Source organism: Topomyia yanbarensis, chromosome 2 (assembly GCF_030247195.1).
Source record: "Topomyia yanbarensis strain Yona2022 chromosome 2, ASM3024719v1, whole genome shotgun sequence".
NCBI classification, from domain to species: domain Eukaryota; kingdom Metazoa; phylum Arthropoda; class Insecta; order Diptera; family Culicidae; genus Topomyia; species Topomyia yanbarensis.
The window spans coordinates 99,878,363-99,903,999 of NC_080671.1; the positions used below are offsets into that span (position 1 = coordinate 99,878,363).

General features: G+C 41.3%; 1 protein-coding gene across 1 annotated transcript in view; it reads right to left on the reverse strand.

Moving 5' to 3' along the window:
* Positions 1 to 11,419: 11,419 nt before the first annotated feature.
* LOC131678987 (myb-like protein I) overlaps positions 11,420 to 25,637 on the reverse strand; it is a 457,888-nt gene continuing 443,670 nt past the window's right edge. Inside the window, exon 8 of the mRNA XM_058959495.1 lies at positions 11,420 to 11,755. Within this exon, the coding sequence (XP_058815478.1) occupies positions 11,519 to 11,755 (237 nt within the window). The 3' untranslated portion in view covers positions 11,420 to 11,518. The remainder of the gene's footprint in view (positions 11,756 to 25,637) is intronic.

A 25,637-nucleotide genomic window follows, 5' to 3' on the forward strand; every position in this document is an offset into this window, starting at 1 on the left:
AGAGAGAAGGAGTAATCCTGAACAAGCTAACAAAGCACGCGGACCGTGAGAACGGCATCTCATGTAATTCGGCTTCCTTATAGGCTGGTCTACAGTGAGATCCATCCAAACGGTTGTGGGAGCTATGGAGACAGCAGAGATAAGGATATCGTTTTTGCGTGGTGGTTCCCTTAGGCGTGAAGAATGCTTCAATAGTACTAGCTGGGAAGCAATCGCCCATTCGCTGTACAGCATGAGTAACTCTGCAGGATATTATAGAGCTACTTTCAGTACCGAACACTGATCTACGAGACTGACAAGGGGGAATCACAACTACAACTGACGTTCCTCGACTCGATGCTGTGGAACGCAGTGTACGATGGAGTATTGAAGCTGAACCTTCCCAGAGATGTAACGATTTTCGGCATCACGGATGATGTGGTGTTCCAAGTAATCGGACAATCGCTAGAAGAGGAGACACTCGACACGGAGACGATTGCCCATCATAAAACAGAGTTGGTTGGGGAAGGCTGTGAGAGCAACCACAGCTTTGCTTGAGGCGCCAGTGTACTGGGCACCACGAACCAGCGGAAATCGCTGGACCGAAGCATGTGACCAGACTAGTTTCACCGTCAGGGAAAAGATCGAGTAGGTCGAGTGAAGCATCAGCGGTGGGTTGTCGAGTTTTCAACGAACCGGAAGCAGCGAACCAGAAGCTACGCTCCATCCGGTATCGCCGAACCATCCTCGCCAAGTACTGGTTGGCCCTTTTAGTAGGATTTATGGACTATGCGAGTAGATTGCGACAAAACTGGGAGCTAAATGACTCGCGCAACAGGCATTGGTATCGAGAGAACTTCCGACGAGGAATTCAGATGGCTCGCGAAAACAGGAACTAAATGGTTCACAGAAACGGGAGCCAAATGGCTAACGGAAGTTCACTGCGATTAGCCGGATATGTGTTCGGAGCTAAACCGCTCTAATGTATCATTTTGTCTTAAGACTGAATCAGCCTCCCCACGATATAACGCTTCGATGCAGTCTCGTGGAACAAAAGGAAGGAAGAAAAGTGAGGACTGTTAGTAGTGGTTAGGCACAAAAGTGAGTCCCACCTAGGGCCAATGCAGTTTTGAAGCTATTTAACCATACTATAAAACATACAGACATTTTCAGATATCGACGAACTGAATCTAGTGGTATATGACACTCGACACTCCGGGTGTAGGTTAAAAAGTCGAATTTCAGAGTGATTGCACAGTCTTCCTTATATGAAAAAGGCAAAAAATGAACTGATGATTGCTATACATTTCATTAATCCGTACGACTATCAAATGAATTTCTCTGATGTGGCTACCTACTGCGCAACAAGATGGAGAAAAATTCTAAAGATTTCGAAGATGTACACGGAACCTAGTCGAATTACTATCATGTACCAAACAAACAAATCTACAAGTCTTCAAGCACAAGCAATAAACCAAAGCTGATGTTTCCACTAGAGTTCGAAAAAGTATAGTATGCACAGGATGTACGTTCATCAGGCTACTGTATACGAAATACGCAATAGAAAAAAATATCAGCGACAAACATATCTGAGATGAATAATTCCATTGACGCACACTTTAACTTTGGATTCATTCCAGAATGTTTTCCAAAAGTCCATAAGTGAAATGTTGCAATCCTGTTTCTGTACATTGTTATCAAGCAGGTTCACCTTTGACCGATTTTCATGCCTTGTGTGTACAATCGGTCCATGTGCCGCCACAACGGAACTAAAACTATTCAAGCAACCAAAAGTTAATACCTTAAAGTACTCTTAAATGTTTACATTAAGATCTTAGAGAACTTTCAAGCTTTTATTGGGAATTTAGAAATTGCACTGTTCGGAAAATTATTTAAAACGAAAACTTTAGCATCCCTTTCCTTTGTGAACTTTTGATTGATTGAGTAATGTTTGCTTGAATTTTTCTAGTAAAACAAATAGCTCAACCCCGCTATATGAAATCACCCTGCGGAAACGTCCACGAGAACAATTCGAAAGAAAATGTAAAAAGAAAAAAAAAATGTGTTTATTAAAATAAATATATATTTTTTGTTTGCACCCCCCCCCCCCCCCCCCTTCAGAAAAAAAATTTGTACTTGGACATAATTTTTAAAAAAGATTTGTAATGGCCTTACACGGCTCACAGAAACGAGGCTTGCTACTCCGCGAATTGACAGTTGTCGGTGACGTCAGAGAAATCGTTGAGATAAACAAATGGATTTCTCGAATGATGTTAATTGACAATATTTGAGCTCTTGCGGTGAAAAAAAATAATATGCAACGCATTCATGACGTAAATTATGCCATAATTACTCTAGACACAGTGGATAATTAGTGCATCTTTGTGATTATTAGCGAAAATCAGGAATTTGGCTGCATGCCATAGAAAACATATCTCATCGTAATTTCCTGTTACCAGAAAAGGTTTTGGACGTCGGAATAGCTTCCTTGTGATCTATCGGGTAACGATCATTCGTTAGCAGCCAGGGCCGGCGAAAAGCGTGGGTAGTATGGGTAGTAGTACCCACTCGAAAATAACCGAGTAGGTAATTACCCACACGAAATTTTGAACCATTTCAAAAAAATGGGATAAGCAACGCATGTATCTCGCGCTACACACATTTTAAAACATTGATGTATCACAAATCCATTTGCATAAACAAACGTGTAAGCGTGTGCATTGCGAAAAGGAAAAAAAATCCTTACTAATGGACCGCTCCCTATGCTTTCTACCCACTCGGGCGTAAAGTGTTTCGCCACCCCTGGTAGCAGCAAACAATAAATGAATTTCATCTAATTGTTTTTACCGACGATTTCTATGACGCGCACTCGTCAAATGTTTACACTCTAACGAGCTAGCCTAGTATATGTAAGCCGTGGTTCCATTATCTGGGATGCGGTGAACCGAGTAGTTTCGAGTATACTCTCCGAGCTTTAGAGGAAGTGGAGAAGGGACCAACGAAGTAGCGAGCATTTCCGCCAGCTCTCCATCGGTGTAGAGTAGATCCACCGCTGGGGACCAGTAGGGCACCGCAATTTTTTTTGTTTTTTTGTTTTCTCAAAAGCCCCCTCTCTCATATTGTGACAAATGTCAAAGTAAGCTCAGATGCCCAATTTCACATCATTTGCACAATTCTAGACCCCCGTCTACTTGCTTGAAATTTCGTTCTGTTCGATTTCTGAGATTTTTTCACATTAGAAAAACTGCAAAATATGTATGATTTGCATCAAGGAGCAGCAATTTTATTTAAACATAGGGAATTTTGGGGACAAAATGACTCAGTACCCAAATTCTCTTTATTTTTCGACAATCTCCATTTAAATACTAAGGTTATCATACGTCTCCCAACCTTTGAACGGAACGGATCGTTATATTTCACAGTGGTGTTCGGTGTGTAAATTCAGTGATTCAAGGTCATCCTTTGTTCGTTCGTTAACTGCCATTCTGCTGGTGCCGGCAGTAAATCCAGTACATTGTTTTCGCTGGTGCGGAACAATCGACGTTGTTTGCAGATAAGTTTTGCTTTATTTTTTTTCCTCGTTTGCTTTCTTTCCTTTTCCCTACTTTTACTCTACCTTGTAATCAAATAATAAGACACATTCCCGTTTATATAACGCTCTGCCCTCGTGGCCGAGGGCGAAATACCATCTGATGTAATCATGGAAGTCCCTGATCCCCCTAATACTCGCATTGCTCCCCGTATAAAGCAGTACCCAGAAGGTTCCTCTGGGCCATGGGTGGTATATTTTCGGACCGGAGAGAAACCGGTTAATATATTAAAACTTTCTCGAGATCTGACTGCTAATTACCCGGCCGTAACTCAGATAACACGTGTTCGGGCAAACAAGATACGTGTTCTAGTGAGTGATCTCGGCCAGGCAAACGCGATTGCTTGCTGTGAGCGCTTTACGCGGGAATTTAAAGCGTACGTGCCTTGTGTGGCCTGTGAAATCGATGGGGTAGTGTCCGAACCGGGCCTGAACTGCGAAGAACTGTTGGAGCACGGGGTTGGCTGCTTTAAGGACCCCTCACTTGAACAGATTAAGATCTTGGAATGCAAACAATTGTATACCGCAAACACCGAGGGAGGTAAGACTACCCACTCTCTATCAGGCTCGATTCGGGTGACATTCGCCGGGTCCTCTCTTCCCAACTACATCCTCCTTGACAAGGTTCGCCTACCAGTTCGCCTGTTCGTACCGCGGGTCATGAACTGCAGCAATTGCAAGCAGTTGGGCCACACAGCCACATATTGTGGAAATAAGAAACGATGCGGCAAATGCGAAGGAGAGCATGAGGATGACTCTTGCGACAAAGAAACTGAAAAGTGTATTTGCTGCGGGGGCCCTTCACATGCTCTTAAATCATGTCCTGCGTACAAGCAGCGCGGGGATAAAATTAAGCGCTCCCTTAAGGAACGCTCCAGGCGTTCTTATGCAGAAATGCTAAAGAATGCTTCGCCATCTGTCCTGTCCGAAAATCCCTATGCTGGTTTGGCTAACGTTGAGCAAGAATCTGACGATCCACGAGAGGGAACATCTTTGGTTAACCCAGGGGAATCCAGGAAGAGGAGAAATCCAGCCTCCCCTACATTGCCTCGTAAGGGTGCCAAGGTGTCGTCCACTCAGAGTGCGCCATCTACAACCAATAAATCCAACGGAAGTGATGCACAAAAGCCGAAGCAATTTGCTCCAGGACTTGGAAATATTAATTCTAACAAGGAGTACTCACCACTTCCAGGGACATCCAAAACCCCAAGTGTCCCCTTTTTTCAAACAGATACTCAGTCCAGTAGCGGACTAATGAAATTTTCTGACATAGTGGACTTAATTTTCACAGCTTTCAATGTTACTGATCCTCTTAAAAGCCTTCTGATACGTTTTCTCCCTATAGTGCAAACATTTTTGAAACAGTTGACTGCTAAATGGCCCCTCCTTGCAGCGATCGTATCCTTCGATGGCTAAGTCATCGAACGAGGTCACCGATTCGATCACTGTTCTACAGTGGAACAGCAGAAGTATCCTCCCGAAAATCGATTCCTTTAAATTTTTACTAAATAGTTTAAAATGTGATGCTTTCGCATTATGTGAAACTTGGTTAACTTCCGATATAAATCTCAACTTCCACGACTTTAATATAATTCGTCTGGATCGAGAAAACCCCTATGGAGGAGTACTTTTGGGGATCAAAAAGTGCTATTCTTTCAACCGAATTAACTTCCCTTCGACACCAGGCATTGAAATTGTCGCTTGTCAAGTTTTAATCAAAGGTAAAGACCTTTGCATTGCTTCCATCTACATTCCTCCTAGAGCCTCGGTAGGGCACCGAACGCTTTGTAATATCACGGAATCCTTACCGGCACCGCGGCTAGTTCTGGGAGACTTTAACTCGCACGGTACGGTATGGGGCTGTCTTCATGATGATAATAAATCAACATTAATCCAAGATCTTTGCGATAATTTCAACATGACCATCTTAAACACGGGAGAAATGACGCGGATTCCTACACCACCAGCACGCGCAAGCGCGTTGGATTTGTCGCTTTGCTCGACATCGCTACAGTTAGATTGCATGTGGAAGGTGATCCCTGATCCCCACGGTAGCGATCATTTGCCTATCGTGATTTCAATTGCTAACGGTTCAAGACCATCGGAAACAATCAATGTCTCATATGACCTCACACGGAACATTGATTGGAAGAGTTACGCGACCGCGATATCCGTTAAAATCGAATCCACTCAAGAACTTCCTCCGGAGAAAGAGTACAGGTTTTTGGCTGGCTTGATTCTCGACAGTGCGAATCAAGCTCAGACTAAACCAGTACCCAGCGCGAATACCCATGGACGGTCTCCCACCCTGTGGTGGGATAAAGAGTGCTCAGAGCTGTACGCGGAAAAGTCCACTGCATATAAGGCCTTCCGGGAAGACGGGTTACCCGCTAGCTATCAACAGTACGCGTCGTTAGAAAGGCGAATGAAGAGTTTAATGAAAGCCAAAAAACGCAGTTATTGGCGCCGGTTCGTCGACGGGTTAACGAGAGAAACAGCGATGAGCACTCTTTGGGGTACGGCTCGACGTATGCGTAACCGTAATAGTACCAACGAGAACGTGGAATATTCAAACCGTTGGATATTCGCTTTCGCCAAGAAGATCTGTCCGGACTCTGTCCCGGTACAGAAAACGTGCCGCGCCGCGTCTCCTCACGATACCGCGAACGAAACACCGTTTTCGATGGTGGAGTTCTCACTTGCTCTCTTATCGTGCAACAATAACGCCCCAGGGTTAGACAGAATCAAATTCAACTTGCTGAAGAATCTACCTGACACTGCAAAAAGGCGCTTGTTGAATTTATTTAACAAGTTTCTTGAGGGTAACATTGTCCCTTATGAATGGAGGCAAGTGAAGGTCATCGCCATCCAAAAACCAGGAAAACCAGCCTCCGACCACAACTCGTATCGGCCGATTGCAATGCTGTCCTGTATTCGGAAGTTATTCGAGAAAATGATCTTGTTTCGCCTCGACAATTGGGTTGAAGCAAATGGCTTACTGTCAGATACACAATTTGGCTTCCGCAAAGGCAAAGGGACGAACGATTGCCTTGCGTTGCTTTCTACAGAAATCCAAATGGCCTATGCTAACAAAGAGCAGATGGCATCAGTCTTCTTGGATATTAAGGGGGCTTTTGACTCAGTTTCTATCAACATTCTGTCAGAGAAGCTGCACCAGCATGGTCTTTCGCCAATTTTAAATAACTTTTTGCTAAACCTGTTGTCTGAAAAGCACATGCACTTTTCGCATGGCGATTTAACAACATCGCGATTTAGCTACATGGGTTTTCCCCAGGGCTCATGTCTTAGTCCCCTGCTCTACAATTTCTACGTGAATGACATTGACGATTGTCTTGTCAATTCATGCACGCTAAGGCAACTTGCAGACGACGGGGTGGTCTCTGTTACAGGGCCCAAAGCTGCCGATTTGCAAGGACCATTACAAAATACCTTGGACAATTTGTCTGCTTGGGCTCTTCAGCTGGGTATTGAGTTCTCCACGGAGAAAACTGAGTTGGTTGTTTTTTCTAGGAAGCGTGAGCCGGCGCAACTCCAGCTTTTATTGATGGGTGCAACGATCAACCAGGTTTTCACATTTAAATATCTCGGGGTTTGGTTCGACTCTAAAGGTACCTGGGGATGTCACATTAGGTATCTGAAACAAAAATGCCAACAAAGGATCAATTTTCTGCGAACAATAACTGGAACATGGTGGGGTGCTCACCCAGGAGACCTAATCAGGTTGTACCAAACAACGATATTGTCGGTGATGGAGTACGGGTGTTTCTGTTTCCGCTCCGCTGCGAACATACACTTCATCAAACTGGAAAGAATCCAGTATCGTTGCTTGCGCATTGCCTTGGGTTGCATGCATTCGACCCACACGATGAGTTTCAAAGTGCTGGCGGGCGTTCTTCCGCTAAAAAATCGATTTTGGGAACTCTCATATCGATTGCTCATCCGATGCGACATTCTGAACCCGTTGGTAATTCAAAATTTCGAGAGGCTCGTCGAGCTTAATTCTCAAACCCGTTTTATGTCCTTGTACTTCGACTACATGGCACAGAGCATCAATCCTTCTTCGTACAATCCCAACCGTGTCCGTTTCCTAGATACTTCTGATTCTACTGTATTCTTCGACACATCCATGAAGGAAGAGATTCGTGGAATCCCGGACCATATACGCCCGCAGGTGATCCCCAATATATTTTATAATAAATTCCGAGAAGTCGACTGCGACAAAATGTTTTACACTGACGGATCAAATCTCGATGGGTCTACTGGCTTCGGTATCTTCAACAATACTATCACCGCCTCATTCAAGCTCAATGACCCCGCTTCAGTTTACGTCGCAGAGTTAGCTGCAATTCAGTACACCCTTGGGATCATCGACACTCTGCCCACAGATCACTACTTCATCATTTCGGACAGCCTCAGCTCTATCGAGGCTCTTCGTGCGGTGAAGCCTAAAAAGCAATTCCCGTATTTTCTGGGGAAGATACGGGAGTCCTTGTGTACGTTATCTGAAAAATCTTATCAGATTACCTTTGTTTGGGTCCCCTCTCATTGTTCTATCCCGGGCAATGAAAAGGCCGACTCATTAGCAAAGGTGGGCGCATTAAATGGTGACATATACGAAAGACCAATCTGCTTCAACGAATTTTTTAGTATTTGTCGTCAGAGGACGCTCAACAGTTGGCAAACCTCGTGGAGCAATGGGGAACTTGGACGATGGCTACATTCGATTATCCCAAAGGTATCAACGAAGCCTTGGTTCGGGGGGATGGATGTGGGTCGGGATTTTATTCGCGTAATGTCCCGACTTATGTCCAATCACTACACCATGGATGCGCATTTGCGGCGTATTGGGCTTGCGGAGAGTAGTCTGTGCGCTTGTGACGAGGGCTATCACGACATCGAACACGTTGTCTGGGTATGCGCCGGGTATTGTGACGCCAGGTCTCAGTTAAAGGAATCCCTTCGGGCCCGAGGTAGACCACCCAATGTACCAGTCCGAGATATGCTGGCAACTCGTGATTTCCCCTATATGTCCCTTATTTATACCTTCATAAAAACGATAAATATCCCAATTTAGCCCCTCTCTTTTATTTCTCGTTTTTAGAGTTTCCTCCTGCCTTGTGGAACCGATCAGCTCCAGAGTGCCACTATGTAACCGCCGTCGCCCTTACCACTACGCCTGCATAGCAGGAAACTGAAGCGAGAGCGACTCGAAGTCCGATGACTTTTGAAGGATTCCCCGCGGGTCCGAAGAATACCATCCGCCAATCCGGTACTCGACGACTTACTAGACTGAGGCGCAAATTTATTTCGCTGATCCCCCTACCCCCCCCCCCCCCCCCTTCGAGCGAAAGTTGCAAGTTTTGCTCTTCTTTCCCTGTCTCTCCCCTGTCCTTGATACAACTGCTGCTACACTGATGCGGAAATAAGCCACCCTCTGAATATCTTGACCAAGCATAAGTTTTAGTTAAAAAATTCAAATTAGTATTCTGTATTCCTAGTTTTAAGATAGCTATAATTTTTACTCTTTATTGAAACTCTTGTCCTCCATTTTGTAAATAGAATTGAATCCCTAGTTTTAAAATTTCTGTGAAACTTCTCATAAATATTTGTTCCCCCTTTTGTGTACTAAACTATATTATTAGTTTTAAGATAACCGTAAAATATTTCGTAAAATACTACTAATCCCTCTCTTGTATATCAAAGTGAATCCCTTGTTTTAAATTTTTTCATAAAAAAATCTTTTGGCCCTCTCTTGTATATTGAATCTTATTTCTAGTCTTAAGATAGCTGTAAACTTTTTTTTTCCTTTGTAAAAAAAAATATTTCAACATTGTAACCTCCTAGTTTTAAGATATCCAAAATGTAAAAACATAAGCATTTGGCACCGCCAAGCTAACGCATTTGTGCCTATCAAATAAACGAAATGAATAAAAAAAAATACTAAGGTTATTTCCTTTAAAAAGAATCACTCATTTTTGAATTCTCAAAGCCCCCCCCCCCTCTCATATGAATTGTAATTTTCTGAGTTGTAATACAAAAGTTATTGCAATTAATATATTTTTCCTCCATATTTTTCCATAGCACCAATTTCAAGCGAGGTGGGCAAGGGTTTAGAATTGTCCAAATGATGTGAAATTTGGCATCTGAGCTTTACATTTGTCACAATATGAGAGGGGGGGGGGGGGGGTTCTATGAGAATTCAAAAACGAGTGATTTTTTTCAATACTCTAGGGACCAGCTGAGTAGTACGCGACGTAGCACCTGGTTTGGGTCGTCGGGAAGCCAGTGTACCGGACGTCAGGTTTCACCGAAATCGCGGGACCGATCTCGATACCCTACCGGGTAGCTCATTAGTAGACTAGATGCACCGCCGGAGATTAGAGCGAATAGACCGCGTCGAACAGCTAGCAGTGAGTCGTTGGGGCGCCAGTGCAGTGAACCGAAAGTTACGCTCCATCCGGGATCGCAGGATGGACCTACTGGCTGGCCCGTTGAGTAGGCTAGGTCGACGGCCGGGGACTAGACCGAGTAGATCGGGATGAAGCGAGGAGCTAAAAGGCTTACTGAAAAGAACATCGGTATCGGGAGAACTTCTCTCACTGGGGAATTCTCCGTCGGAGTAGGCAAAGCCTATCGTCGGGAACTTGATCGAGTTTTTCGCGAACAAATCGGGAGCTCAACGAGTAAGTGGTGCTGATTTGCACAAAGAAGCCGAAGGGCTTGGTAAATTAGACAATCTGAAGTTTGTCTTCGTAGGGGACGAGCACAAAGTCACGACTCACAGGCAATTTTCCAACTGCTATGCAGAAATTGCCAGCCTGTGTGCATGGTGGAGAACTAGTGGTGTGTCGAGGAGTGGTGCTGTAACCCTACTGAACGAACTAAGTACTAAGTAGACGAATTAGAGCGGGTGCTATGCACATAAAAAGCCCCTCCTCGAAGTAAGGTAGTGCCAGGGAGGACCCTGGTTCTGGGCAAGAGCGATGATTTTGGCAACCCAAATTCTGAGACGTTAGGGATTTTTTTTCCTGTCGTGTATATCGCAAAATTAGGCCTGTTCTACTCCATTTACATAAAACTAAAGAATTTAAAATTTCAGTTTGGAAAACTAAAAATATTATTTCTCAATCAAATAAAAAATAGTTTTTAATCAAAACATGCGTTTCTTTTATTTTATCTTTCATACATAATAGAGCTACTAACATAGACACAGTATAACTGCATTTGAATTCAACTTTTCTCGATAAATACTGATAATAATGTGAACTTAGCCCTAGTTGATAACATTAAAAATTAAATATAAAAGTGAACGTCGAATTTTGACAAGATAAAATTTTCTCCAATCGCGTATTTTACGAAATGATCATCAACGACTGTCGCATCAAACTATAATAAAAAACCGGAAGAAGAAAAAAAACAATAAGCACAATTTTGTATCTCTTAGCTAACATACTAATATACTTTTTCGCTCGATATTTTTAAGTCTTTCGTGTGATAAGTTGCGTTGCTCCTACCGCTAGAAGGTGAAATAAATAATTGTTCGTTTCCTACTCGAAATACTAACAACCCGATCGCTGTTCTAGAGGAGGAAAATGTCTCATAATGATATACATATAACAAATAAGGAAACTATCTTCTCTATCTAGTTCTAGCGAACCGATCGCTATACGATCGGTGATAACAAAGGACTTAGGCTAACGTGTAACGATTAAAATGTAATATTGTACATGTCCCGGCGAACTGAAAGTAGTTTTTCTCAATGGAAAAACTGCCGCATCTATAGAGTAAGTACGTGCGCGAATAGGGCAGTGTCGGACGCCCCCCCCCCCCCCCCCCCCTTTATTCGTCGCGAATTGGAAATCAATCACTGGTCTGGTGTTGTGTTTTCGAAATATTCAATCGTAGTGGACCCCTTGGTAGACAACGTCATCAACCAACGGAACCATTGCTCGGAGGTCGATTGGTTGGTGTCGTCTCCCCCTTTATGCTGTTCCGGGACGGTGTGAATGCGGTGCAGTGAACACACGGACACGGACCGCCCAGTTTTTTGGCCAGCATAGATTTCAGCTTCAACGCCGGTCCCAGCTTCATACCGAGAGAATTGGTCAGGTGTTCCTCGGTCAGCAGTGGCAAACCTGCCCCGTCGATGCTCTGGTCACGAAAGTTCTGTAAATAGAAGATGGAAACAAAACGGCGGTTAGGGCGATGTATTGCCATTCCGGAAGCAACATGAGGTCAATTCTTATTAGGCCGGGTTTAAAAGAGGCAACTAGCCTGTTAACATCGATACACTTCAGCTCCCGCTTCTCCTAGCTCCATAGCGAAGGCGAAGAATTTAGTTCAGTTAGTGGATAAACCACATTGTAGAATTCCATAAAAATTCAAACCGCAGAGCTAATAACAGGCTCCTAACAACACCGCAATCAGGAAATCAGGGCAGAGCGGTTTGATGAAACTCTAAGCAAAAAAAAAACACAAAATCCCCCATCCTCTGAGGCTAAACCATAAACATCCCCGGTTTGGCCGTGGCCGCTGCATTCTGTTCTGCGCTCCACTTCACATGCAATATGCAGATCAGTGCAGAGAGATCTCCTAACCACGCCAACCACCAACCAGCCAGCCAGTGCGGGGTGTGGAGGGTGCTGCACACGAAACATATGCGAGACAGCACAATAAGGCCATAATACATAAACATAACACAACAGCAGCAGCAGCAGCAGCAAGGCGAAAGGATTTGCGGCACGCGCCTCAGGCCAACATCGTCACGATCCTACTATTAAGCTTTCGTAATAACTGGGTGCATTTGTTAACTTCTTGGCGTGGCGGCTACGGCAACGGCGGCGTCGGCTTATCTTCGCCTCACGGTGCTCGATTTTTGTTTCATGCTTTTTCCACCCAATTCCACCCGGTGGATCGTCTTCACGAGGTAGGATGACGCCTCCGACCTTGAATCTAAGAAGTTAATTGATTTCGAAGGAATCAACTGAAGCTTAACGGTTGAAAGTGGCAACTTTCCAAAATGTTTGAATCTTTGCAATATGATACTAGTAGTAGTAGTTATCTGTTTGAAGTTTATAACCATTTCCACTCTAGAATATCAATTATTCATGTCATTCGTTTCGTTATTTTATCAAAAATAGTCTAGAAGTTCGATAAAGTTCAACTTTGCGGCAATTGAACCACTTCTTCATCTGGTAACCAAGCCGGTATGCCAAGTAATGCTGAGACAAAGTGCAGGAACCACACATTCATCACTTACAAAAAGCAATATTGGGCCCTTAAAGCACAAATTGTATGCAATCTTTGTTTTTCCTAAAGAAAAAATCATGGATGTACCAATTTGCGCTTATGTGCACAAAACCTAACTCAAATAAGTTCGATTTGAATGTTTCGTGTTTCACTCATCAGTAACTGACATCAACATGCTATCACTTAGACGATATATCCAAGCTAACACCAAATTGGCGTCAGTTAGACATCAAATCCATGCAGTTCAAACAACATGTGTGAACGTCCAATGGAACTGTTTGCTTAGTGTCTAACTGACACCAATTTGGCGTTAGTTTGGATATGCAGGGTGTTTGGTTCATGGTTAAGAACCTCTCGAAGGATGATCGACTGTCATATTTGCAGAAAAAAAATCGTTTTACACATACCATCAATTCTCAACCATTACAAAGTTACTAAACTTTTTGTGTTAAAAACTTATTTGTCTTAAAATACCTCTAACTCAAAAAGTATACTTTGTATTTCAAATATTTTAGGACCACTGGGAAGGTGAGAAAATTTTACATTGAGTTATGCCCTCACATGTTTCAACTAATGAGTTCAAGTAGCCTTTTCAAAGTAATTTATTGAAACAATTTTAATCGATTTTTCGTTCATTTCTTGAAAATCCTAATAGTTAACCTCATCATTTTAATAATCCAGATTGTTAGTCTTGAAGAGCTGCTTAATTCGTTCTTTGACATGATACACTTACCTTTTCTTATTTTCATGAGTTTGGGTTATTCAACTTGGATATTTTTATCTCATTTTCACTAATACCAGCTCTAATTGAGTAGGACACTTATTGTACTTTTTTTCCTTTTTATTCGAAAGCCAGAAAAATTTTACAGAGATAAATGTATTCATACCTTTCAGTTAAATGAATGTAGTATTCTTTTAGGAGTAAGTTAGTTTAAAGTTAGTGCTTTATTAGCATTTTCGTTAATTTTCTTAGAATAGTAAATAATAAACATCACCACTATTATTATGGAAATAATGGATCTCAGCAAGTTCTACAGTTCTTTCTTTGGCTCCATTCAATTATCTCTTTTGGTTTCGACGCAAAATCGTTTTTATCACATCGTTTCATATTCAAACATAACGATTTCGAACCCATTACATTTGTGGCGAGGTCATGCTGTGTTAACTATTAAATAGCAGCAAAATGAAAAGAGATATTGAGAAAGTGTCAAATAAAACAGTTATAGAGAACATTACGGGGCAAACAAATTGAACAATAGTAACGATACATTTTGTTGATTAATAATTAGAATAATTAAAAAACTCTCCAAATACACAAATTTTGAGTTATTTCGTTAGAAAAAAATAATTTAGTACACTTAACTAAAAGATATTTGTACATACACTGATAGGAAAATTTCTCAGCTTTCCAATGAAATCTTGTAAATAACGATATAAAGCACATTTTTTAGATTAGAGTCTTTTAAGCACTTGCAAGTCGATTACAGGAAAAGTATAGTAATGAAATTACAAAGAAATGAGAAGAGATAGTAATATGACGTCCAAGAACAAATTATGAATCGTCATGAAACCCAACTTTTGGATAATGGATATTGCTATAATCATACTTCATTATTTCGAGAAAATTAGCAAAAACCTCCTCAAAAACACTAACTTTTAGCTACTTTACAGCTAAAATGTAATTAAAACTAATTAACGAAAAGGTATGAGAACACCGATCAATAGGAAATTTTCTCACCTTTCAAATAGAACTAAAAGATTTAAAACGCAAAGTATACTTTTGAAGTTAGAGATATTTTAAGACAAATAAGTTTTTTACACAAAAAGTTCAATAACTCTGTAACGGTTGAGTTTTGATGGTATGTGCAGAAATTTTTTCTTCTCCAAATATGACAGTCTATCACCCCCCGAGAGGTTCTTAACCATGAACCAAACACTCTGTATATAGTCTAACTCAGCGGTTCTCGACCTTTTTCGTACCACGGACCCCTTAGAAATCACCCTAGATTGCTGCAGACCCCCACGGATATACATCGATTTTGTATGCTATCAATATTATTTTCAGTTTGGTAGGAAACAAGACTTCTAGCCATACATTTTAAAAGGGCCTATCTACAAAACGTAAACATTGAGTAAATTGCCAAAGAAGGTTTGGTTATATTCATTATAATCCTATTTAGAAATTTCATACTATTTTATTTCGTTTGATAGCGCATATTATTTCTACTTGTATACATCACACAACAAATACTGTGCAGGTCTGATGTTACACCGAAAGTTAGAAAAATTAAGTAAAATCTAATTTGATGGCCAGATTGGCCCCATTCAATATCGTAAAATCAGATTGGCCTTGTATGCTCAGAGCAACTGTAGTTTCGATTAATACATCGAGTAGGTGTTGTGCTGCTGTTACAAGCCTTTTCCAATCAGTACAATAATACGTTTTAATCCTTTTAAAATGAGTGTATTGTTAGTTAGGGGCCGTACATCAATTACGTAAGGCTTTTTTAGAGCTTTTCAACCTCCCCCTCCCCTCCAGATAAGAGTTCGTAAGATTTTGGTGAACTCCCCTCCCCCTACATAAGATCTTATCATGATTATCGTAATTAAAAAATCGAATTGTTAATTCATCAAATTTATTATAGCGAAAACGATATGTATACAATTATTACAAGAAAACTCATGACAAAATTTAACTGTAATCATCTGCAGAATTTTAATTGCATTATTTTCTTGTGATGTAGAATTTAAAAGACCTCTTCTGGCATGAATTTATTCTGAGCTCCAGCTGTGACGCTTATCGTACGCATAGCTCCGAGTTAACAATCTTCGAATTTTCTTGAATTAAAATACAGTTCACACTCTGAAAATATTCTACATTCAAGATCTTTGACAATCGCATGTTAGAACATTTTCCAGATACCTTGCGGATTTGAATCGAATGTTTGAAAAAAACAAAGTCGGTCTAACAACACGAAGGGTATCAACACTTCTTAACTTGTAAGGCATATTGTGACTCCAGTTCTCGAACAGAAAAATATACAACCAAGAGCCAAAAAATTACTCATATTGATTGATATACAAGGATTATATGGTACAAATGAAAATAGTTCCCTTTCCTTTTAAAAAGAATGTTTTCCTCATGGATATAATTTTTTAAACTTGCTTTATGATATTACGTAAGAAAGGATAAACCCTCCCCCCCCCCTCAGATAAGAATTTGTAAGATATTTTGAAACTCCCCCTCCCCCCATATTAGGGCATTGCAAAAAAAAATTTTTTTTTGAGTTCTTACTTTGACAAATGTCAAAGTAAGCTCAGATGCCAAATTTCACATCATTTGGACAATTTTAGACCCCCGCCCACTTCGCTTGAATTTTTTTGAAATTGGTTCTATGGGAAAATATGGAGGAAAAATACATTAAATGCTATAACTTTTGAAGTAGCAATCAGAAAATTACAATTTATACCTCTTTTGGAAGGAAATAATCTTAGTATTTGAATGGAGATATTTTTGTTTCTAGCAAAATGCGGAAAAGTGGGGTACTGGGTCATTGTGGCCCCAAAATCTCCTATTTTTCATGATTTTTCTGCTCCGTGACGCAAATCATACATATTTTGTAATTTTTTTAATGTGAAAAAATCTCAAAAATCGATCGGAGCCTTTTCGACCTTTGTCCGAATACGAGAAGTTGGGGTTATATGGCCATTTTGTCAGAAATATCACCATTCAAATACTAAGACTATTTTCTTCCAAAAGAGGTATAAATTATAATTTTCTGATTGCCACTTCAAAAGTTATAGCATTTAATGTATTTTTCCTCCATATTTTCCCATAGTACCAATTTCAAAAAAATTCAAGCGAAGTGGGCGGAGGTCTAAAATTGTCCAAATGATGTGAAATTTGGCATCTGAGCTTACTTTGACATTTGTCACAATATGAGAGGGGGGGGGGCCTTTGAGAATAAAAAAATTTTTTTTTGCAATTCCCTACCCCATATGCCCTTACGTAATTAGTGTATGGCCCCTTAGGCCCTTTTCAATCAGTTAGGCCCTTTTAAAATCAGTTAGGTCTTTTAATTCAGTTAGGCTTTTTTGTAAGCCCTTTCATAATCAGTTTGATCATAAAAATCAATTTGGCCCTTTTATAAATCGTTGTAAAATCTTTATCAAAACTCTTCATAATCAAATCTCGACAAACATGTCAAATGGTCCTAAGTGCAAATGAGAGCCTCTCTTTGTTTACTTTCCCTTTCGATTATTACGGCGTCATCTTAAAACTTTTCAATATTATTTCAGGATATATCGAAAAACTCTGATTTCGACTAGCTTATTCTGCTAAGAGTTGAGTATCAAACATATAAACTGCCGAGTTATTAACGAAAGAGAAAGTGAGCAAAGAGAAACTTTCATTTGCACTTAGGACCATTTGACATGTTTAGCTAGAAACGTTGCGTTATGTACGTGTTTGGGTAGATATTTCTAATGGAAACATGAAAAATCGATGTATTTACATTTTGCAGTTAGGCCCTTTTCAAATGTTAGGCTTGACTTGAAATTTCAATATGCACCGGGAAAATATATTTTTTTCGCGGACCCCCACCAACGACTTTACGGCTCCCTAGGGGTCCGCGGTTCTGGAACCAATGCTATGGAAGCTTTACCTTCCTGCATGAGTCGAGATAAATTCATAGTTGCTGTACGTTTATGCTGGAGATTGATTTGTGCTATTCTAACCATTGTTGATTGGGGAATGTACATTTCATTTCCAACATAAATTGCACAACAACTAGAGGACACCAAGCGAGTTGGGATGTTAACTCATATAGCGAGCCATATCAGGTTAAAATGGGACATGATCATTTGATTCCCACGATTTGCGAAGAAAATAATGGTTCACTGTGTCAGAGATTCGCATAACACAGTACGGGCAAAACCCAAATTGCTCCGTGCGCTACTGGCATATTTTAGACCCTCCAGTCATCAAGTCCTCGCCACGGAACTACACCTTGACTTAGGGTCTCCTACTTTCAGTCGCCTCCTACGACATGGGAGCAGGACCCCAGTGGTTCAATTCTTGGGCGGATACCACACGGCTTCTGGGCAGGTTCAGCTGTACACATCGAAATTTGATAATCGAAACTCAGCAAAACTTCACCGAACTACCATTAGCCGAGAGTCTCAGCAAACCCTCAGCCAACAAAAATTCGGCAAAATTAAGCGGATCATCGGTAAAAAAAACTTCGGTGCGTAGAGTGAACGTTCCGCTGCGTAATGCAGCATACTGGGGAGTTCGCCCAACTCTTCCCAGGCTCCGTTCGCCATTGAGAATATTTTAAACCCCCTCAACAATTTTACCCGTAGCACGGGTCGCATGACGCTACGGAAGTGGAGTTCCACATCATGTGAGAATGCGTCCGACAAAACCTATTCCCTCTTACTTGATTTTCACATGCACATCACCTCGAGGTGTTGAATATTCTCAACGAACACTAATCACGTACCCAGGGCAAATTCCTACATGCCAGTATTGTGATCAGCCGCTACACCACGGAAAAACTTGCGCAGAGACTGCTAAGGAAATTCAACCTGCTACGGCCAAAACCGGTATATGAGAGGCTGAGAGCAAGAGTGGGTTAAAATTTTGCTCAGAGCAAAAGTGGGTTAAAATATTCTTTTAGATCAGAAATGGTATGTTCATCACATCCTCAGGCAAAAGTGGGTCAAATATTAATTCGTGCAAAAGTGGTTCGACAAAATTTTCAGGGCAAGACTGGTAATCCATTTTTGCGCTAAGAAAAGTATCAGATATTTCTTATTCGGAATTGTGGCTAATGAAATTTTAGTCCATGTTTCGATGCCTTAGAAATCATGAGATATGGGATCCGTATAGGTTAGCAGACATCGGAAATGGACAATTACCACCATTTTGAAATTCAAGATGGCGATTTCCGATTATCACAAAATAGTGATTATCATCAATATGGATGTCATTTGAAAGGGGTTGGTCAGTAGACATCGAAAATTAATGCTAACCGCAATTTCAAAATTCAAGATGGCGTCTTCTGGTTGCCACAAAATAGTGAGGCATTATCAATATGGATGACATTTAAAATCCAAGATGGGACTTCCGGTTTCCACAAAATGGTGAGGAACGTCATCAATGTGGATGTCATTTAAAAGAGGCGGTCATTTGAAAGGGGTTTTATATCTTAAGGTTATTAAATAACTATATGATACTGTGAGAATTGTAGTTTTTTCTCTACTTTTAATTGCATTTAGGTTCATTACATTGTTCTGGATTTGTGATACTGATTTATCAAAGTTTTTAACAAATGATTCAAAGATATCCACAGAAGTTACAGCCACGTTTCCTGTCAAAATATTTTTGTATGTCCCTAGGGTGATAAGCCTATATCGTTTCTTCTGTTTTATTGGCACACGCGTTCCATATTTCGGATGTACCTCATGCGTTTTTTAATCACTAAGTCATCTGACAACATGCTTCTGTAGGTATTTCAAAAGAACGGATAGACCTCACTGGGATTGCGCCTACTGAACCGCGGGATTGAGTTGGAAATTTTGGTGGGTGAGTAGATTGAGTTATGTTAGAGCAGTTGCAGATTGCATTTGTTTTCAAAAAGTTGCGAAGCTAATCCGAAGCGATCCTTGCTGGTGAAGCAAAAAGTAATGCCATCTGACCGAAAGAAAGAACTGGATAGCATTAATTTATATAACAGGTTTGGAAGCATTAATACCTACCAAATTTCTTAGTAGCGTAATATTTTATGTAGAAATTTCAAAGCACAAATGTTTCAGTATCATTACACTGTTTTTCTATTTGTTGCCTCATTTGAAACACGTTTAGAACTTTGCTTTGAAAAAGGGTATTTAGCACATACACTCAGGTTCGGTCGACGGTGGAAAAACATTTCGGTCATGTAACGACCTAAGGACACGTTCAGTAGTGGTTCAGTTATAGATTCATAATTTTGAAAGTTCAGCAGGGATGAACATGAAGTTTTTTTTGTGCAACTAGCAAAAAACATTAAAAAATTAATTAAATCGAGAATCTATATTTTCGCTCGACAGAACATACTTTGTCATTTATTGTTTGTAAACAATTTCTAATAAATTTTGACCATAGCAGCGTGTGATGTGGTTCAATTTTTAAAAACGAGTTCGAGTAGCTGGTATCTGGCTAATTACTCGAGTAATGTTGGCTTCCAATACTTCAATCGTTGCAGGCTTATCCACAGACTTTTGACTTCACATAGCCCCATAGAACAAAGTCTATAGATGTGATATCGCTCGATCTAGGCGATCAACTGATAGGTCCATGGGTAATTAAACGTTTCTCCCGCAATAATTTTAATGTTTCATTACTTGTGTGGCACGTGGCGATGTCTTATTAGAACCAAATTTTGTCAAGACTACTGGATTCATGTTTGCGCAGTACCCAGTCTGTTAATATGCTTTTTACCAAGACTCTTCCGTAAAATACGTCATATTGTTTCATACGACAAGCTAAGTTATTGAGAATGGTGTCAAATCGATTCTTCGCGATCATCGCGTACTCTCGGCTACCGCCGCTATTATTTCTTCTCTGCGTACTGGACGTGGTCGATTTGGCCGCTTATCATCCAATAAAGTGAACTGCGACTCTAACTTTTCGATTGTATGGCGAATAAGGAACTCAGATGGCCGATTATGTCGCCCATAGTATGGTAGGAGAGCACGAAACTCATTCCTCGCAAAGCACTGCTTTTCGTAATGCCATTGCACAATTTGAGGACGGCGAGCCATTGTAAGTCGTTCCATTATGAAATGGCCAACAACACTGAACAACAATAGCATCATAGTTTGTTGTTAGCACCCGTTAATCAGTAGAAAATGTCATGTTAAAAAAAACTTATCTTTAATCACCCTGTATAATGTAAAACTGATAATTTTAATACTAGAACCAATTCTCCCCAGCAGCAGGTTGAGCTGGTGTTACTGATAGTTACTGAGTGCAAATAAAAAAAGAGATTAGGATTATTAGGATTAGATAGCAAAACGCTATTTTTGCAATTTGTTTTTGTAGAATCTAAAGAAGATGGGGCTTTTATATTTTCATGGCCTTAAAAATTTACGTGACAAAATGGGGCTTTGCCTTTATTGCTTTGTCTTGTATGTATTTAGTAACAAATGAGGCAATGAAAAGACGAAGGGAACGTGCCATTTGAGCCAGACGCTACTGATATGAAAAGAACACTTAGTAGTATGTGTAGGAAAAAATAAAAAGTTCGGTTTTGACACCGATTTATGTTTTTAGAATTGTCCTATTGAAGCTATAGAGCTGGGTTCTCGGAAGGGATCCTTATCAGAAGCGATCACTACAATTGCAGACGAAATAAGAAACATCCCCCTCTAAAACACTACTTAAGGCCAATTGCAGCGGGCCGTGATTCTGATTGTGATATTGATATTGTACGATTCAGATGTATTTGTATTTGTATTTGTATAAAAAAAGTCCAACTGACAATTTGTCTTAATGAACTATACTAAACTAAGGTAAACTAAACATAATTAAAATAGTGACAATACACGACGACGAAACTGCGAAGAGTTCATAACGAAGTCAAAAATTTCAGCAAACTCGTTGAAGCGACGACTCATTGCTAAAATTGGACTATTGGTAGCGTAGTTAGTGCTGCGCATTTCAGAATGCAGCAGGGCTCGAGGGTGAAGAGAACGGGTAGGCGCGTAGAGGTTGATTTGCGCTAGTAGCTCCGGATCATCATATTCATCCAGCAGAATCTTTGACACGAAGGTAACTTGCGCTGCATGTCTCCGGTGTGTTAAAGTATTAAGTCCTAAAAGACGACAACGGTCCTCGTACGGTGGCAGGTTTAATGGATCGTTCCACGGCAATTTACGTAACGCATATCGTATGAATTTACGCTGGACTGCTTCGATCCTAAGGCTCCACGTAGCTTGATGCGGGCACCAAACGACGTTTGCAAATTCCAACTGCGGGCGCACCAATGAGCAATAAAGAGCCTTGAAGCATAGAGGATCCCGAAATTCACTGGAAATTTTGAAAATAAATCCCAGCAAACGATTGGCTCTGTCGATGGTCGCTGAGACGTGATGAGTATACGATAGCTTATCATCAAGAATGACTCCTAGATCCTTCACGTGGTCAACGCGTTGTAGTAGAGTTCCTGCGATGTTATAGTTGAAAGTAACCATATTTCTCGTTCGATAATAGCTGAAGACAAAACATTTTGCAACGCTAAGGACCATCATGTTTCTTACACACCAGCTATAAAAGGTGTCAATAAGATGCTGTAGCTCACGGCAATCGGCTTCATTCCGTATAACAAGAAAAAATTTTAAGTCGTCGGCAAAAAACAGCTTTCCTCCACGGCTTAGAACGAAAGCCGCATCGTTCACGAACAGTGAAAAAAGTAGTGGATCTAGCGTACTACCTTGAGGAACTCCGGAAGTGTTGAAAAAGGATTCTGAAACAATATCGCCAATTTGAACAACGATTTCACGGTGCACAAGGTAGGATCGAAGCCAATGGCAGAATCTAGTAGAACACCCTAGCTTATCAAGCTTTGTTATCAGTATCTCATGATTAACTCTATCAAAAGCTGCCTTTAGATCAGTGTAAATAGTATCCACCTGCAATTTCTTAGACATTTGTTCCGTGCAAAATGACGTAACGCAGACGAGATTCGTCTCGACTGAACGTCCTGGGAAAAATCCGTGCTGAGATGTACTAATGTAGTGTCGACAAGCAGAAAATAACGCCTCGTTGATAATTGATTCAAAAACTTTAGATTCGACTCCTAGCGAAGTGATTCCGCGATAGTTCGCTATGTTGCGTTTGTCACCTTTCTTGAATACCGGGAACATAACTGAGCATTTCCAATCCTCAGGAAACGTTTGCTGCTGAAGCGATAGGTTAAAAATATATGCAAGTGGTGTTACAAGTAAGTCCGAACCTTTTTTCAATACAGTTGAAGGTATAGCACTGAGGCCGGGTGCATAAGATGACTTGGTTTTCCGAATTGCAGATATAACCATTTGTTCAGAGACAGTAAACACATCCAAATCAACAGCACAAGCAGGAACGTCGCGAGAGGCATTTTCGAGTTCGTTTGCGGTTGGCGAGTCAGTTGAAAAAAACACTCGAGAAGAATCTGGCAAACAGCGTACATTTCGCCACAGTTGTCGTAGCTTCTTCGCCGTCGTAAAGCATCCTTGATGGAAGTCCAGTTTCTTTTCGCTTCGTGTTGACAAATGACCAAAAGCCCTTCGGGTTTCGGCGTAGATTATTCTGGATGCGGTTTACATAGCGTTTGTACAGAAGCTTGTTGTAACAACGATACTCATTACTGGCTAAAGTGAACATGCGCTTAGAAAGAGGACACCGTCGATTTGTATACGCACGTAGGGTTTTTGCTCGAGTACGTTTTAGCTTTCGAAGAGTGCTGTTTGACCAGGGCGGCTTGCTAGGAGGCTGACATTTAGGCACTGAGGTCTCAACACAGTTCAGTAGTAGTCGCTTGTAGATGGCAACTGCAGCATTAACACTCACTTGGGCATGCAGTACACTCCAATCAATTTGCGACAGAAAACTGCGCAGCTTTACAAAATCAGTTTTGCGAAAGTTGAGACGGTCGACAGAAAGAGTTTCTACATACTGAACTGATCGAATAGTGCCAATTGAGATTTCAAGCGCGGGATGAAAGTTGTCAAGTGGAACAATCACGCTGGATGCTTCATTGACGGAACATACAGGTATAATAGTTTCACTAACAAAGACGAGATCCAGAAAGCGTGACTGGTGGTTAGGAATCACGCTTACTTGACATAGCCCGTTGAAAGCAAATCCGTCCAGTAGCAAACGACTGGCGATGTTGGTTGTCGAAGCAATCGGGTCTGGGTAAGCGTATCCGTGTCGTGACGGCACCCAAATGAGCCCTGGCTGATTGAAATCACCAAGGACAATCATTACGCCATCCGCGCCAGCTTGTGAAGAAGCGTTATTCACAGCATCCATGTGAAGTTGCATGATATTGCAGTCGAGGCGCTTTTCAGGAGGAATATAGACAGCACCAATATAAAAGTTCCTCGATGGAGTTGTAATTCTAACCCAAACAGCCTCAACACTGGTTAAACTACCTACATCAATCTCACATGAGGCAAATGCGGTGGAAACAGCAATCAAAACTCCTCCTCCACGTCCGCGAATACTGTTGCCACTATTTCGGTCCACACGGTATACGGTGTAAGCATCGCCGAAAAGCTGCACTGATGTTATACGCGCATCGAGCCATGTTTCGGTGAAGACGCAAACATCGTAGTCACCGTCCACAGCAGCTAAATACACGTCATCAATTTTCGTCTTAAGCCCTCTCGCGATCTGATAGTAAATCCGCAAACCATCAGTGCCATGTGAGAGGTGTCGTGCTGCATTCCAAGTTTCAGGACTGCGGGCTCGATGGTCACTATCACCGCAAATAGCGCGGGGAGAGTAGGATGTACTGTTGTCAGGAAGGGGAACAAGCTGCGATACGGAGGGAATGACTGCGTCATAACTTTTGCGTCCAGCGGCTGAGCGGACAGATGCGATGCGATCGAAATTATCATTTTGACATTGAAGGTTCTCTGGAGCGGTAGAGTCGATTGAGTAGTGTTCATCAGCAGACTGTAAGTGAAATTTACATTGAGGGTGTGCAGCATCTTGAAGTGCTTCGGAAGGACATATACCCTTCTTGGCTTTACCTGATACAGAAGAAGTTGCCGATTCGCCAGGTAGTCCGATGTCGCTCACCGAGGAACATGAAGTTAGACAGACGAGTTTATCCGGGATAGCTTGGCGCTACTGTCCACCACCAGATGGAATTGGTCACAAATTCACGAAAGTAGATGTTCTCCGACCAAGAGTCTTTGGACAGAGCCTTATCCCTGCATGATTTGCTAACGCCAACTTTGAAGGTGATGAAGCTCAGCGATGAGAGATCCTTATCCTTAGGAACTAGGCGAACTATTTTTGGTTGCATATCCTTTCCCAGACAATCTTTCACAAGTCTAGAAACTTCATCGTCCGTCGTGCTGAGATCAAATGCAGACAAGTAGACCCATAACAGCTCCTCAGATGGTGATACTGTTTTTATCGTTTCAAACGCAGCTTTTGCTCCACGAATATTAGTGATTTTTGCTTTGAGCGGATCATCTTCACGCTTGCGCTTAGGAGTGTTTGGAACGGGATTATATGCAGCAATCCCTGTCCAAGGTGTATTTACCGTTGGAGATAGCGGTTTTGTGTCGACTTTAACCGAGAGAGCTTTAACAACATCTTTTAAATCAGCTATGTCATCCTTTAATGATTTCAGAGAATTGTCGTCGGGCATTCCATTGTCGCAACAACGCGAAGCCGTAAGGACTTTACGATCGCGTGGAAATAAGCGTTTATTTGTTCGTTGAGACCATGTTGATCAGATTATAAGTGCAATAGCGTTCACTAAATCATCGAGGCATTTTTCTGTTTTTGAAATCATGGGCGTAGTTGATCGTTGATGATCGTGATTACATGTCCACCTATGTGTATAATGAGGCTTGTATACATTCGATTTTTAACTTCGAGCCCATTTCCATTTTCGCCTCTGTTCTTGAATGATCGCGTGGACCGTGAATGATACTTAATTTTCAGTATTCGGTTCAGATGCTAGAAGCGAGTGAGTTCCCCGGTATCACTAGTTTTCGGTCGTGGCGCCATAGAACGTGTTGTCTAGTGGCT